Raw genomic sequence first — 16,109 nt, forward strand, 5'->3', positions numbered from 1 at the left:
CTGGCAGCAGGCTGACAGGTGAAAGTTTACGGCTGCTGTGGCCAAGTCGTCGAATTTAGGTCATTTGACATGGATAGTCATTTCAGGGCGGACGTGCATTTTCAGATTTTAACTGAAGCTTATGAGTGTACATCAATTTAAAAAAGAAAATGACTCACATTGATAAGCTATTTACTATAAACCCTGCAATATTTCATGAAGAAAAATAAGAACTGTAATATTTTATTTCACTGGGACTTTAAGCAGTCTTACCTCAATCACACAGTATCATTTCTTTAAGGTGAAAATGAAAGGGAAAATGAAAAATGTACTTTTGTAGTTTAAATTAGTTTTTTGGATAAGTGTCACTTCCAGTCCGTAAAGACATGGGAACGTTTAGCATTTGGAGTTGATTCTCAATCTTGCTGTAACTAATTATTAGTGTCATCTCAAGTTCAGTCTCTTTGGCTCCGCCTACCATAACAATCGCCTGACGTGTCCCAGCGAGCCTGGTGTTAGGTTTCCCAGCTAATATTTTGATACGTGCTGTGCGGTCACATCATGTGAGGCCTCAGTGAAGGGCCAGTTCACATTTCCACTTTTATTAGCAGCTTGAATTGGCACAAATGAGCGTGGCTGCAGTGCTGGGTAACGTCCCGTCCGTCCGATACAGATGAGATACTCTTTAAGCCTCATTAACAAACTGCACAGAGCCTCTCTGGGTTTCACGTTTAGGCTGCTGTTCTTCATTCTGTTGTCGGATTTTTTTCTCTCTTTTCTCTTTTTATTTTTACAATGTTAATTCTCCACTACCTCATGGAAGAAAAATGCTGCTTACGCTTATTTCCCATAAAACATGTCCAAGTGTGTGGAGTTAGTCAGCAAACCATCTTTTACTAAAGGAAAATAAACAGACAAGCTCTAGTGACTCATTGTGTTTATGAAACGTCAGCAACAGCGACGTGATAAAACGACACAATCTCATGCTCATTTTGTGGCTAATTCGTATGAATTTGTCAAATTTGTGCATTTATGCCAGTGATGGTTAGTTCTGGGGTGGAGCTTTATTTAATTATATTTTCTAATAAACATTCATTTTTAATAATTCATATCAGATAAATTCATACAAGTTCGCAGGAGAACAGATAATATAATATGTAATTATAAAAAATGATTAGCAGTGAGTGATGCTACTAAAGTCTTAATGTATTCATTATTCATATATGCATGTTTGAAATAATAATTTAAACTTTTTATTGACTGGATGGGCACAAGCCAAAAGATTTTGGATAAATAAAATTAAGATAAATAATACAATTATTAATGCCTGGCACCAATGCAAAAACATATTATGTAATACTTGAGTTAAATAAAGAAGATAATAAACTAATCTTAATGCAACCTACATTGAGGTGTAATTCAATTCCACTTCAATTCCTAACAATCTCCAAATACCTGTGTTTTCTTTCTCACACATGGAAATAAATTGGGCACATATTTTCTTAAAACAACCCATCCAATCAGAATTCAGTGTGGGAACTGTACTTATTTCCTATCAGAGAAGGATACATTAGCTCTCTATACTATAGTATGAAGTCTTCCATGAAGTGTTTAACATTTCCACCATACTGGTTTCATTTTCCAAGAGGTAAAATAACAAAAAAGGCAATATGGTTTGAATGATGTTCAGCTATTTTCCCCCTGCCTGAATTAACCCTCGTATGAAAAACACGCATTAGCACAAGTCGCCACATCAAAGAGTCACTCCAGTCCCGGCACATCTCAGGAGTAATCCCTAAAAGAAAGGAAAAAGAAACAAGGAAGTACGCTTTTCTAAAACAAAAACGCCGGATTTGGAAAATGAACATTCAAGGGGCTTCCTGGCCCTGTGTGGTCCCCCTGAACATGAACATGAGCCAATGGGCTGTCTGGGGCCCTGGCTTACAACACACCCTGGGTTTAAAAAGCAGGGGCTGGAGGTTTGTGGAGACACTCCTTTTCAGCGCCGAGGTGTGCTGAGGTCGCTCCCTCTCTCTGTGTGCCTCAGGATGTGTTTGGTTTATAGCCGGGCCCCTGGCGCGCTGCTCCTGTTGGCCCACCTCCTCCTGAGCACCTTCTGCAGCCCGGAGGCCGTAGGTAAGGACACAGCGCTCCTATTGTCTACATTCCCAAAATTAGAGCTTTGCGGACGGGCAGGCAGGTGACATCCCCTGTCGAGCTTGTGGGTTTCTTGCACGCATAGTGGGCTGAAACCGGAACCTGGGGGCTTGGAGAGTTGGAGTTTGATGGTTCTCTGAACTGACGATAGTGCTGAAAAGTTGAGTTTAGTTTTACACCAGTTTGTAGAAAGGGCGCGCTGTGGCCGCTTGCCTGTTCGCATGGAGCTCTCAGGTCTTGTCAGGGCAGGTTTGCGGTGGAGCCTTGCTACTCGTACCTCTTCAAAAGAGTTACAACTCCAGACTGGCACTATTTCTGAGAGGGAAAAGTGGTTTATAGTGTGATGTTTGTTTTGGTCCACAGCGGTATGGGAAAAGGAGCCTTCTTATTGGAATGAACAGGCCAGGAGGACGTTGGAGGCTTCCCTTGCATTGCCACGGAGGACGCATCGTGCCAAAAACATCATCCTCTTTCTTGGTGATGGTGAGTGTGACAGTCTGTCTTTGTTATAGTATTTTTAAAGCGACAGTTGAATTATGTTTCTTCCAAGTTTCTGTTTTTTTTGGTAAATTTTACTCCACTCTTAGAATCGTGTTGTTTATGTAAATAATAATAATAATAATTTATTATATAATAATTTTATTTATAGTATTAATTTATAATGATTATTATTAGAAATCATTAATTATCATTATGATTAAACATTAGGTCTTATAAGTATCATAATGTTATATGTTATTGTTTCTACTTATCTACATTAACATTTCACAATCAGTTGTTCACAACATTATCACAATCACAATTTGACAAATTTTTCATGGAAAAAAAAGCTATAATGAAGCCCCACCCCTAACCCTGCCTCCGAACCAAAAGTTCCTTTGAGCTCATGTATATATTATTTCAGTATATTATAATATTAAGCGTGTTATTATGGTCTGTCTGTTCTGTGATTATAACTGGCTGACTTTACCCACCTGTTACTTCTAAGCCCACATAACTGCAGAGTTAATAAAGGTTTTTAGGTTCAACACGAAACTGTGACATAATGTCACTCCATATGTTTGTCATTCAGGGATGGGTGTGGCCACAGTCTCAGCCGCTCGTATTCTGAAGGGTCAGATGAGGGGGAAATCAGGGGAGGAGACTGTTTTGGCCATGGACACGTTTCCACACCTTGCCCTGTCCAAGGTCTGAAGTTTCTGCTTTCCCATTATTCACTTATCAAGGTGCCATAAACAACATTGTCTAATAATAAGCCAAGAAGTCTTGTCTATCGAAAAATGAATGTTGATGTTTAGCCTTTATTGCATTGTTAATATTTTGTCACTGCAAAGTATTTTTATTGATTCCTGCAAATAATTTATTTTGGCTTTTTGCCATTTGTCTTTTGCTATCTTAAAATAGTATACACTTTTTTTCAAATAGACGTATAGTGTTGACAGACAAGTGGCGGATAGTGCCAGCACAGCAACTGCATATCACTGTGGTGTGAAGGCCAACGCCAAAACAGTGGGTTTGAGTGCTAAAGCAGTGGCCTATGAGTGCAACACTACATTTGGCAATGAGGTTTTCTCAGTACTACATCGCGCCAAAGCGCAAGGTACATTCCCCTCTCACATTTGTTAAATGAAATACATTTTACTTACTACATCTACACATTTCACACAAATTTAGAAACAATTATAAGAGCGGGATTACCTTAAGGTGTTTGTTTCTTTATATTGTACACAGGAAAGTCTGTTGGCATTGTGACCACCACCCGAGTGCAGCACGCATCACCCGCTGCAGCTTATGCCCACTCAGTGAGTCGCAGCTGGTACAGTGATGCAGACATGCCCTCCAGTGCAAGACGACAGGGCTGCACAGATATCGCCATGCAGCTTGTGACCAACACTGACATTGACGTGAGTTATAACCGTCTGTTATGCCAGAAGTTCAAAAGTGATATGGATTGTCATCGTAGTTTAACCTTTGATCAAAATTTCCCATGTTATGTTATGTAATGTCCCCGTGTTAAGTTACGCTCCCAAATAATTTGTTTCTGGAATTCAAAAAAGATAATTTAACAAATCTCAAAAATTCCTAAGTAATGATGCACCATGAGTTTATTTGATTCGAAATATAAGTCATCTTAAACTGAAAAACTGAGCTTTAATATTTTTACATAATGTTTTAAAATAAAAAAAGTGTTTTAAATTTAATTTGTAGAAGTGCGATATAGTGGAGTGGAAGACTAATGAGTAATTATAACACGGCTCGTTGGAATGCTTGATTCTGATTCGCCAGTCGCGACATTTGCAGGATATTGCAAAACTAATATCACATGGTAACCCGGACGCAGCAAATCACTTTGACAGTTTTTTTGAAATTGCGTGTCATTTGAACGTCGTTTCTTACCTTAAAACCGAAAGTAAAAGGCTTTTCCTTCACACGGGTGGGGCTTATTTCTGCGATAACAACTGGCTGCCTGTGCACTATCATATAGTTTTTGTCTGTTTATCATATAAAGCCATTGTATGGTTCTAGACATCTTTACATCAGAATATAATATGTAAAACACATAAACTACGTTCATGAAACCTTTTGTTATTTTTGGAGCTAGACAGCTTACTATTTTTCTCCAAAAACACAAATTCACAACATTTCCTTTCATGTGTCCATAGGTCATTCTTGGAGGCGGGCGTGTGTACATGACTCCAAAGGGTGCCCCTGATCCAGAATACCCATCTTCATCATCCCGTAAAGGAGATCGCAAAGACAAATTGAATCTTACTGAAGTCTGGCTAAATGCTCGCAAGGTTTGTGTTTTTTTCCTGTAGCTCATCTGGTAGAGCATCTCTCAATACACTGTAAATTGCTTTGGATTCATTTGGATGATTCCAGGTATTACAGTGTATATAATTTCCCTCTTAACCATTCATAACCAGTCTGATCATGCTTTCACCGTTTCTCTGTTTTGTTTTTAAGGAGAGGAATGCACAATATGTTTGGAACAAAGAGCAGCTTAATGCAGTGAATGTTAAAACAACAGACTGTCTGATGGGTATGATCAGCTTTTATGTGATGTTAAAGGAGTAGTTCACCTTCAAAAGGAAAACTCTGCCATCCTTTACACGCCCTCTTGTCATTTCAAAACGTCTTTCTTTCTTCTGCTTTTGTGTTCTGCGGAAGAAAAAAAGTCCTACAGGTTTGAAAGGACAAAATGATGAATGAATTCCTTTAAATATTAAATATGATTACAATAAATAGTTTGAGTTTACTATCACTTTACTGCATTTTGTCCATGCAACACAAAATGAGATGGCTGTCAAAAAAACAAGGGATCACTTTCAGGGCATTTTTCCTGGCGGCGAATCAGAATTTATTCAAATTTAAAATTCAGAATGCGAAACTGGAAGCATAAAATAATCATTCAATGCTAATCGGACATTTATAGATAGACTATCATCTCTAATCTTACATTTTTCCATTTAAATTCTAACTGTAGGACTATGTGCGTTTTTATTTATTCAGGTCTTTTTGAACCAAAGGACATGAGATTTGAGGTGTTCAGGAATCGCACCCGTGACCCCTCCATTGTGGACATGACAGAGAAAGCCATTCAAATCCTCAGCAAGAATCCTAAAGGTTTCTTCCTTTTTGTGGAAGATAAGTATTTATTTTAGTTCCATGTAGATGTAGATATGTAAATCAGAACCTTGATAGTGACCCACGTCTCTGTTATTTTAAGAGGTAGAATTGACCATGGACACCATGACGGGGTGGCCAAGCTTGCCCTCACCGAAACCGTGATGTTTGACCGGGCGATCCAGCGAGCGTCTGAGCTGACCAGTGAATTAGACACGCTTACCGTTGTCACTGCGGATCATTCACACGTCTTCACTTTTGGTGGAAATACCCCCAGAGGAAACCCCATTTTTGGTACATCGCATTCTACTTCCTATCATGTCTTCTGAGTGGCATTTAGATGTTCAAAAAACATATATATATATATATATATATATATATATATATATATACATACCTGTGTATATACTGTATGTTCTGTATGTTTATATATACCTTGAATTCCCTGTGTTCAAGGTCACAGCGGATTTGATTCCCAGGGAACACATATTGATGTACTGTGTTCCGGCATAAATGAACCAGAGGCTATTCAACTGCAATTTCTATATTTTTCTTGTTTTTTTAACTGGATTGGCAAAATGTTTGCTGTATAATTTTAATGATGAGTATTTATTTCAGGTCTAGCAGCCAAGTATGGTGAAGATAATCTTCCATTTACTAGCATCTTGTATGCTAATGGCCCGGGATATGCTCATTTGAATGGAACGAGAGGAAATGTTTCAGCGGTGGATTATCGTAAGTGTTTGTTCATAATTGATAATAATTCAATACTATAACAAGAACATTCGTAAAAAGTTTTAGTTTTTTATATAGAATTTAAGAATAATTTTTCTTTTAAGTTCATATACACAATACGACTTCATTCAAAATGCAGTAAAATTGTAGGCCCTATTGATTAGGAATAAATAAATCTCCTGAATCTGAAGAACTACAATACAACACATGAGTAGAATTTTAATTTCATTGTTTTAAATAAAAAAGTATGTTGTTACTTATAATTTTTACATTGTATTATTGTTGATGGGTCATTTATGAACAGAAGCTTAAAAAAACATTGTAGCTTTAAAATTAAATTGACCGTTGTTTTCTGACTCAATAAAAGATTTATAGAGTTGCTAATATCAAATTATATCCAATCTACAGTAGATGAAGAATACATGCAACAAGCTGCCGTTCCTTTAGAATCAGAAACTCATGGAGGGGAAGACGTGGCTATCTACGCTAAAGGACCAATGGCTCATCTTTTTCATGGAGTGAAGGAACAGAACTACGTTGCGCACGCCATGGCTTACGCGGCATGTCTGGAGCCATACACTAAATGCCCACCCCAGCCACACAGTGAACTTTCTGAAGGCTGTGACAATTCTCTTTCACTACTTCTGTTCTCAATAACAAGCATATTTTGGGTTGTCGTCAGATGACAGACTGACTTTTGCCCCAGGCATTTGGGAAATGTCATTTTATAACTTTTATTTAGTTTTAAAGTGTTTCAGAGACCTGGGGAAAATGTATCAAATGTATAAATTCACTGGATAAAAGTGTAACATGCTTAAATGTAAATAGTTTATAATGGGGTTGGAGGTCTGCTGTGCTGTTTGTATAATTGTAAATTGTATTTCCGAATGTTTTTTCTAACCAAAATATTTTTGTAAATATTGTGTAATGGAAGGTACTTGTGCACTGTGCGATTACACATTTTAACATGTGAAATCAATAAATGTTATTTACATTAATCATGTTATCAATGCCAATGGACCTTATATAGAGCCGATTTTTAAGAGTGTCATCATACTCTAAATGGATAAGAATCTGCATAGTATGCAAGATGTGTTTGCATTAAACACTGAATAACTCCGTCTAATGCAGGATGTTATTAATGTGTCAGTTGTAGCGGTTTAAGCTGCATGTTAAAATAATGACGAGCTTAGCTCACCAAATAAATTCTCCACCAGATCTGTCCAGATCAAATTAATGAACTGAGTTATTTAAACATCAGTACAGTCAAGGAATTAGTTTAGCTCAATGTACAATATGTATAATAACATTTATTCATTTGGCAGACGCTTTTATCCAAAGCGACTTACAAGTAGTTTTTTTTACAGTGGCACATTACTGCAGAGCAATCAGGGGTAAAGTGCCTTGCTCAAGGGCCCTTCAGCCATGACCTGCTGGCACTGAGATTAGAACCTGCAACCTTCTGATCACAAGCCCAACACTCTAACCAGGTAGCCTGGATCTAACACGGTTGAATTGACTTTGCGTTGTGAGCATTGATCACAGAAACCCATCACAGATGAATATATGGTTGTTTATTAAACTATATCTAAATGGTACACTTAACGATCGCAAATACAAACAAACACACAACATGAATACACATATGGAGAGAGGAGAGATAGAAACGTGAGAAGAATAGATTGTCAGAGTAGCATGGAGAGTAGCATCTGAACAACAATAAAACATCTTTAACAGAGCACAAACTTAACGCAGCTATTCTATGAATAGGACGGAATACTTGCGAGCTCTGTGCTGTATTTGTATCTGTAGCGTTTGGAGGGATGGCAAGGTTGCAATTGGTTTCAGGATGCGATCTCGATGGAAAAGTTCTGGCCTCGTGGCTCAGCGGTAGGCCGCAGTTCATTGTTCCTTCTCACACCCCCCGATGGGGGTGAAGGCAATCTCCGAAGAGACTCCAAGAACTGGTTTCTGGTCGAGGCAGGTCCCAAGGTGAAAAACAAGGAAGAGAGCGAAGAGAGAAGTGATCTCTTATTTAAGTTGTGAGGAGGTCACGCCCTATAGCTGTGACTGACCCAATCAAACGGTGGCACCTTTGGAGGGAAAGTAACTTGTCTTTGTCTGTGGAAGGTGATGGGGGTCTTCTCATAAAACTTAGCTGAAATTCTTTTGATTTTGGTAAGTGACTCTGGACAAACTACAAATGCAAACAGAGTCTTCTCATATCTCCTTTTGCTTGCTTTGAAGCTTAGGAGTAGTAAATACCCCACGGAAAAGCAAAAGGGTTTGCCCTTTGATGATGGCAATCAAGGAACCAGTGGGGGGGGGGGTTATGGTATTCCTCTCAATGATCCATACACTACACAGTAGTTTATTATTATTATTAATAAGCATTGAATAATGTATTGATCGGTTTGCAATTAATGTCAAAAACGAAAGAAAACACTCCTAACATATAACTAGATATACGAATACATTTTAAATGTCTGCTCACCGCCACAGGATTGTTTCTAGGGTGTTGCTATGCAGTTTCTTATAGGTCGAAACAGCCCATCCTCTGTATAATATTATACTAATCTTTGCTTGCTTTATTATATCATAGTTCAGCTGGTTATCCTGGTGAGGTCATAGTAAATTTGTGGTTACCATGGTTTTACTACAAAACATTTTAGTAACAATACAGGTAGAGGGATGATGCCACACGGAGAGCTGAAGTTGGTTTATAATAAGTGAAGACTTAGAAGAATAGAAGACAGGTAAAACAATCCGGGAACAGGTAACATCCACGAGTAAGTATAATCCAAATAGCAGGTAGCACGTAACACACGTAACAAACGTAACACACGTAATATCCACGGGTATCAAGAATAGGTTTAACTAGTGCACATAATACAAATAACACAACAAAAGACAGTGCATATACAGTTTCTGGGGATGGAGTACAGGTGTGAGTACAATCATGGTGGCAATAAGGTGCAAGGCATTGTGGGAAGTGTAGTGTAATGTTGTGGGTGAAGCTAGGAGAAAGCACTGATGCTGGAGGGGCGTGGCTGACAGAGGAGAAGGGATGTAACAAGAACAAGTGTTACATCATCAAAATGCAAGGATAGGACTTTAAATGATGTTATGTTTGATTACGAAGTGAGCAAAAGTTAACGGCTGAGAATTGCCCTTTGGTCTGGGCGAAGACTATAAACAGAGGTCAAATCTTTCATTTTTATAGAGCTGTCAGTGTTGTTCCTCTCACATCATGGCCACAAAACTTCTGACTATTGGAATATTTGCTTTATGTTGCTTTAATGGATGTTTTTCCATTATTCCAGGTAAGTGCATTTCTAATAAAATAAGTGTGCTTATATTTTTTCTAAGATAAAAGTAAAACCGAATGAAAATTTTGTGCTGTTCTTGAATTTGAAGCGAAGGAAGAAGACCCGAGCTTCTGGAACGTAAAGGGCAAAGAGGCTCTTCATTTGGCTTTGAACATGAAGCCCAACATGCATCGTGCTAAAAATCTCATTCTGTTTCTTGGAGATGGTAAGTTAAAGAAATAAATTATTGATAAATTGCTGAGGCAACTATTCTTATGCAGAATGTTATTTTTACTATGCCTGATAAATAAAGTGAAAATTATCAAAATAAAGGTAAGTATTTTTAAATGCTGTTCTTAAGGCATGGGAATCAGCACTGTGACGGCAGCGAGGATCATGAAAGGTCAAATGAATGGAGAGACAGGAGAGGAGACGTCTCTGGCTATGGACACATTTCCTAATCTTGCTCTGTCAAAGGTGCGGAAACCTCAATCCAATTTTTCATTGCACTGTTCGGTTCATTTGCTTTTAGGCATTTGGCAGAAAGTTTTATCAAAGCTACTTAAAGTGTATTAAAGGCATGCTTCATTTTCCATTAAAAAAACGTTTTCCATAACAATCAAACCAAGAACATTTGCGCTACATGGTCAGTTTGGATCCATGGATCTCCGTTTTGTTTTTTGTGGCTGTTTAGACCTACAATGTTGACCAGCAGATGCCGGACAGTGCAGCGACAGCCACAGCGTATCTCTGTGGTGTGAAGGCAAATTACGGCACTCTCGGCCTCAGCGCGGCTGCTCGACGCAAAGACTGCAGCACCACCAAAGGAAACGAGGTCACATCGGTTCTTCATCGCGCAAAGATGGCAGGTAGCAAGATCAGGACACAGAATGAATTCCCAAAAATGAATAATTTTCTCCAAACTAATACTTTCTTCTGCAGGACAGAAAATAATATATTTGGAGGAATGTTTTTTTTCTTTTTTGATGAACCCCATTGACTTCCATTGCATGAATAGAAAACCACAGATACATTTCTCAAAATATCTTCTTTTGTGTTCCACAGAAGAAAGAGTCATATACAGGTTTTTAAATGAAGTGAGGTTAAAAAAATTATGAAACAATATATTTTAGTTTTTGGGGGCGATGAACTATTAAAAATCTGTTCAATCTACATTACATTTTAACGCAGGTGAACTTTGAAGCCATGTCATTTATTTCACAAAAATGCAGTTGAGGTTAAATTCTTATCTAATCTGTTACAAAATGACGGGCTGTATAAGGTCACGTGAGTTGTGTAATTTCCCTTCTAATGCATTTCCTTGGCCATATAAAAGCGTACAGTTTAATTTTCTCCAGGGAAATCTGTGGGCATTGTGAGCACAGCACGTGTCCAGCACGCGTCGCCTGCTGCCAGTTACTCCCACACCGCAGACAGAGAATGGTACAGCGATAAAGAGCTGACAGATGACGCAGCCGAGAGAGGATGCAAGGATATTGCATTTCAACTCATCAATAATACAGATATAAATGTAAGACCCTATCTGCTGAATGTTACAGTCAAGTCAAGTCAGCTTTATTTATATAGCGCTTTTTACAATTTTCATTGTTACAAAGCAGCTGTACAAGAAAACATTGACTATAAGTAAAACATAAAAGGTTATGGAAGTCAAAACACAGGTCAAATATCAGACACACAATAAATTCCTATATTCAGTGTTAATTAAATAAGACTATCAAATTCAATACAGAGCATTGAACTATTGTTTCCTTTCATGTCACTTTAATGCAAAGTTAGCTGACACTGTTTGAACAGAATTGGGGTGGTGACTGTCTGAAGCCTAAAGTTGCAGTTCTGGATTCACACGTGTCATTTTAAAGATGTAATGCACAAATTGGAATATGTAGGCTATATCATTACACACACACACACACACACACACACACACACACACCCATTTGCCTATTCATTTGCTGTGGTGTTCATTGAAACATTCACGCTGATCCAACATACTCCAACGTGTGAAACACCTGTTGACATTTGTTGGATCAAAGTCTATAACTTTGTTGGCATTTGTTAGATACGTGTGAATTAGCCTTAGGGATAAGATGATGCAGGGTCTGATAAGGGGTTAGGCCTATGTGAGCATAACCATAAAGCTAAATCTAATATTATGAAGCATATTCTAACTTGTAATCAAATGTAATTTGAATGTTGTAGGTGATTTTAGGTGGTGGAAGGCAGTACATGTTTCCCGAGGACGTGATAGATCCTGAGTACTCAACATTTAATGGGAGCCGAAAGGACAAAACAGACCTTGTTGAAGAGTGGCTCAAAAACAGAAAAGTAAGCCAAACGTTTCCAAAACGCGTTTGGTGTATGCAATATACTTGTGTTCTTTATAATTCTGTGGTAAAACACTTAACAGGATAGTTCACCCAAAAATGAAAATTCTATCATCATTTACTCCTAACCTGTGTCAATTTCTTTGTTCTGCTGAACACAAAGAAAGATATTTGGGAAGAATGTCCGTAACCAAACATGTCTCATCTCCAATTGACTCTTTTTCCCTAATATAGCAGTAAATGGAGGATGAGATCTGTTTGGTTTCTGACATTCTTCCAAAAAATCTTCCTCTGTGTCCATCAGAACAAAGAAATTGATACAAGTTTAGATCAAACCGAGGGTGAGTAAATTATGACAGATTAAAATTTTTGGGTGAAGAATCAAATATTTACTCCATAACCTTTGGACTTGTGACCCCAAAACATATTGTCCGGTGTCCTTCATTAACAACTATTACAAAGTATTTGTGGTTTGTTTTTCTACAAAAAGTTTTATTTCATCACGATACACCAAAGTCATACAGATTTGGAACAGGGCATGTCAAAAATGAGAGAACTGAAAACGTTAACTATTTGAATGAACGATTTCTTACATCTTTACAGAATGCTAAATATGTTTGGAACAAGACAGAATTTGATGCTGTAAAAGAAGCCAAAACGGATTACTTGATGGGTAAGACTGGCCCTTCATTTTGAGGGAGAGATTGCCTTTGTTTTGGTCGAATTAATCACAAAAAACAACTTTATATACTAGATAGTAAAACCACTTTTTGAAACAACTGTTATTTAATATAAATACTTTGACCACTGTTTTATTTGCAAAGTAAGCTGTTCTGTAGGGTGGCTAGTGTGTTTTAATGCTGTTGTGTTTATTGTTGTGCTCAGGGCTTTTCGAGCCAAAGGACACCAGGTACGAGTTGGAACGCAACCCAGACATGGATCCTTCATTGACAGAGATGACAGAAAAGGCCATAAAGATTCTTCGCAAAAACCCTAAAGGATTTTACCTCTTTGTTGAAGATAAGTGCATAGTGCTTTCCATTGCATGAGTCTAAGGTTGTGCTGAATACTTATTTCGAATTTTCTTTCCTCTAAGCGGGAGAATAGATCATGGCCATCACGCGGGCAAGGCCAAGTACGCTTTGACCGAGGCTGTGGAATTTGACAATGCCATCGCGCGGGCGGCTGAGCTGACCAGTGAACTAGACACTATGACCGTGGTCACTGCAGATCATTCACATGTGTTTTCATTTGGTGGCTACTCTTACAGGGGTAACTCGGTGCTAGGTATGGACCCAACATCAATGAAAGCCTGAAACTAATAATTCATTATGACAATTTCTGCATTTTAAGAACAAAATAGAGTACATTACAAATGCCGTTATGATCCAACATCTGTTTTCCATAGACAAATCTCTTTATGTAGTGTTTTCGGTCTTATGTCCAGTTTCATGGTGTTCTATTGGTTCCTCTCTGCCAGACAACAAAACCCAACACATTACCAATAGACACTCACAGAGAACATTAGAAAAGTTGTTACAATTCCCATTAAATCCATTAGACTTTCTTTGGTCTCTACTGCTTTCTTCAGTAGGGCAACATTCAATGGCTCCCTCATTCATTCTCTAATATTTACACGAAAGTAAATTATACTGTATATGGATATTTTTATTTTATTTAACATTTTCTATTTTTGCAACTCTGACATGTCTAAAAACTGTTTAAGGTTTTGGTATGTCTTGGTATTTTCCGGCAATAAACACTAAATAAACTAGAGCTTTAGAATGTTTTGTTTCTTTCCTGTGTCTTTCAGGCACTTCCTATTCAAAAGCCGACGATTTTAAACAGTTTACTACTACATATTACGGCAATGGTCCGGGATACCAGATTGTGAATGGAACTCGTCCTGACGTGAATGATACAATCTCAGGTAAAATGTTTGTGCATTGCACATGTTTTTTTTTTTTAATATGAAGATACCCCTCCTTGTGGACATATATATAACTGCATGTAAATAAAACAATTAATTGTCAGGCAATCATGAAGAAATATTTTACCCATAAATTATAATTGTTTCGTCAATAACTCACCACACGTGCAGTAGTTCCTAATTTGTATAAATTTTTAATAATAACTGAAAGGTAAAGGTAAATCAGTAGGACTTCCGGATCAAAGCCGTAGCCATCAAATTTGCATCTGGTCCTCACGGCTTCGTTTTTAACTCCTAAGCTAACATTCATTTTGATGAAGAGAAGTTTAAAGATTCATCAAAACATCTCCTTTTTGGGATCCGAATTGTAATTTAAAGCTTTAAATGAATTTGTAATCAATGGGCTATTATTTATAATATCACCTTATTTCTCTTTCTTTTTTCCAGGTAGTAACAGTTACCGTCAGCAGGCCGCAGTGCCTCTTGATTCAGAAACTCATGGATCGGAGGATGTTGCCATTTTTGCCAAAGGTCCAATGGCCCACCTCTTTCATGGTGTACAGGAGCAAAATTACATCGCTCATGCCATGGCTTACGCAGCCTGCATTGAACCTTACACTGACTGCCAGCTGGAAAATGATGCGGTGGGCACGCGGGTCAGCCTCCTGATGCTGGTGTTGGGCTTGATGTCCTCACTCACAGCTCTGATATAATGTCACTAAAGTGTTTAATAGAGCATGCACAACACATACTTAGTATTGTGTCTGTTGCTAAGAAGCTGCAACATTTAGAAGATGTCCAGAAAGGAGGATGGCGTCGTATATAATAAATCAGTTTTTTGTTATGTTGAAATACCATACAATCCTCTGTGAGGACAAGTAAATTCAAAGTTTCAACCAACACTCTAAAATGATGGAATTAATCATAATCATGTACCGTTAATTCATTTTTATATCAAGTTTAATAAGTATTTTATGTGAAATGTAGCTTATCCAAACATTCTCCAAACCTGGAGACTACATTTGTTAAATAAACAATAAACTATCATATATATATTTTGTGTCTATTTTACTTCTTTAATGGAACAAGACAGCAGATACAACCTGAAATAAGGAAATATGCAAGAACAAGATAAATTTCAATGTTTTACATTTCATTTGTATTAACAGTTTATAAAAAAGTTTATCTTAAATGTGTGATATGAATAAATAGTGCATATAAACTGCTCTTAAAGCAAGAATTAGTATACTTTAAGTGGATCTGTAAATCCTTTATCCACTGACTAGAAACTTTATCCACGGAACTATAAGACTTTTGTGCAACACAAAATTAAGCAAATTGGATAAGGGATTTGGGTAAGGGACCATGTGAAAAGTTCACACATTACTACTAAACGACGCTGCATTTTGATAGGTAGGGAAGGTCATTTGTCATTTTTGTTGTAGAGCTGCTAAAGGACATACATAAACATAACTATGGGTTTTGATAAGCTGCTCGCTCTTATAAATAAATGACTGCATGGGGCTTTTTTGTGTGAAGAACGACAGTATTCTATACTATTTCTACTTGAATGGAATTTTCTTCACCGTTTTTTTAATGCAAAATCCCCTCGATATTTAAAAACCAAGACAGCACACCAAACACCACATATAACATATTCGATTTACAAACCACCAGTCATAAATGTGAATATTTCAATTTTTTTCAAAACGTATCCTCCTCCCTTACACATAATTAAAGCTGAACCACTGGAGTGACATTTACTCACTTTCAGCATTTCGAAGTTTGGTGGCGTTGCAGTTTATGGAGGAGTCAGAAATCTCCCGGACCTCTTCAAAGAAATCTTAATTTACATTGGGAAGATAAACGGAGGTCATAGGATTAACAAACGACCAGGGTGAGTAATTCATGACGGAATTTTCATTTTTAAGTAATGCAGGTATTGTAGTAATCATTGTTCTATAAAAAGTACATATTCTAAGTTTATAGCTCAAACCTTTAAAAATTGCTTTTATTTATTTGAATCAT

General features: G+C 37.5%; 1 protein-coding gene across 1 annotated transcript; it reads left to right on the top strand.

The window, feature by feature from the left end:
* The first annotated feature begins 1,883 nt into the window (after nt 1-1,883).
* Nucleotides 1,884-15,129, top strand: LOC306902960 (uncharacterized protein). The gene is made up of 23 exons (XM_079471880.1): nt 1,884-2,115; nt 2,500-2,619; nt 3,209-3,324; nt 3,562-3,736; nt 3,868-4,040; nt 4,800-4,934; nt 5,104-5,179; nt 5,650-5,788; nt 5,867-6,057; nt 6,382-6,498; nt 6,907-7,175; nt 8,311-8,490; nt 9,722-9,821; nt 9,916-10,032; nt 10,168-10,283; nt 10,501-10,675; nt 11,165-11,337; nt 12,027-12,152; nt 12,755-12,824; nt 13,037-13,175; nt 13,248-13,438; nt 13,965-14,081; nt 14,529-15,129. The coding sequence occupies exons 1-23, from the start codon at nt 1,899-1,901 to the stop codon at nt 14,792-14,794; spliced, it is 3,498 nt and encodes a 1,165-aa protein (XP_079328006.1). The 5' UTR covers nt 1,884-1,898; the 3' UTR covers nt 14,795-15,129.
* Nucleotides 15,130-16,109: the final 980 nt, after the last annotated feature.

The sequence above is a fragment of the Barbatula barbatula genome (genome assembly GCF_947034865.1).
Source record: "Barbatula barbatula genome assembly, chromosome: 13".
NCBI lineage: Eukaryota > Metazoa > Chordata > Actinopteri > Cypriniformes > Nemacheilidae > Barbatula > Barbatula barbatula.

Coding starts and splice junctions, on each gene's coding strand:
- LOC306902960 (XM_079471880.1), top strand. CDS start 1,899: ATGGGCTGTCTGGGGCCCTGGCTTACAACACACCCTGGGTTTAAAAAG. Junction 7,176..8,310: donor CAAGCATATTTTGGGTTGTC/GTCAGATGACAG, acceptor TTGTATCTGTAG/CGTTTGGAGGGATGGCAAGG. Junction 12,153..12,754: donor AGTGGCTCAAAAACAGAAAA/GTAAGCCAAACG, acceptor ACATCTTTACAG/AATGCTAAATATGTTTGGAA.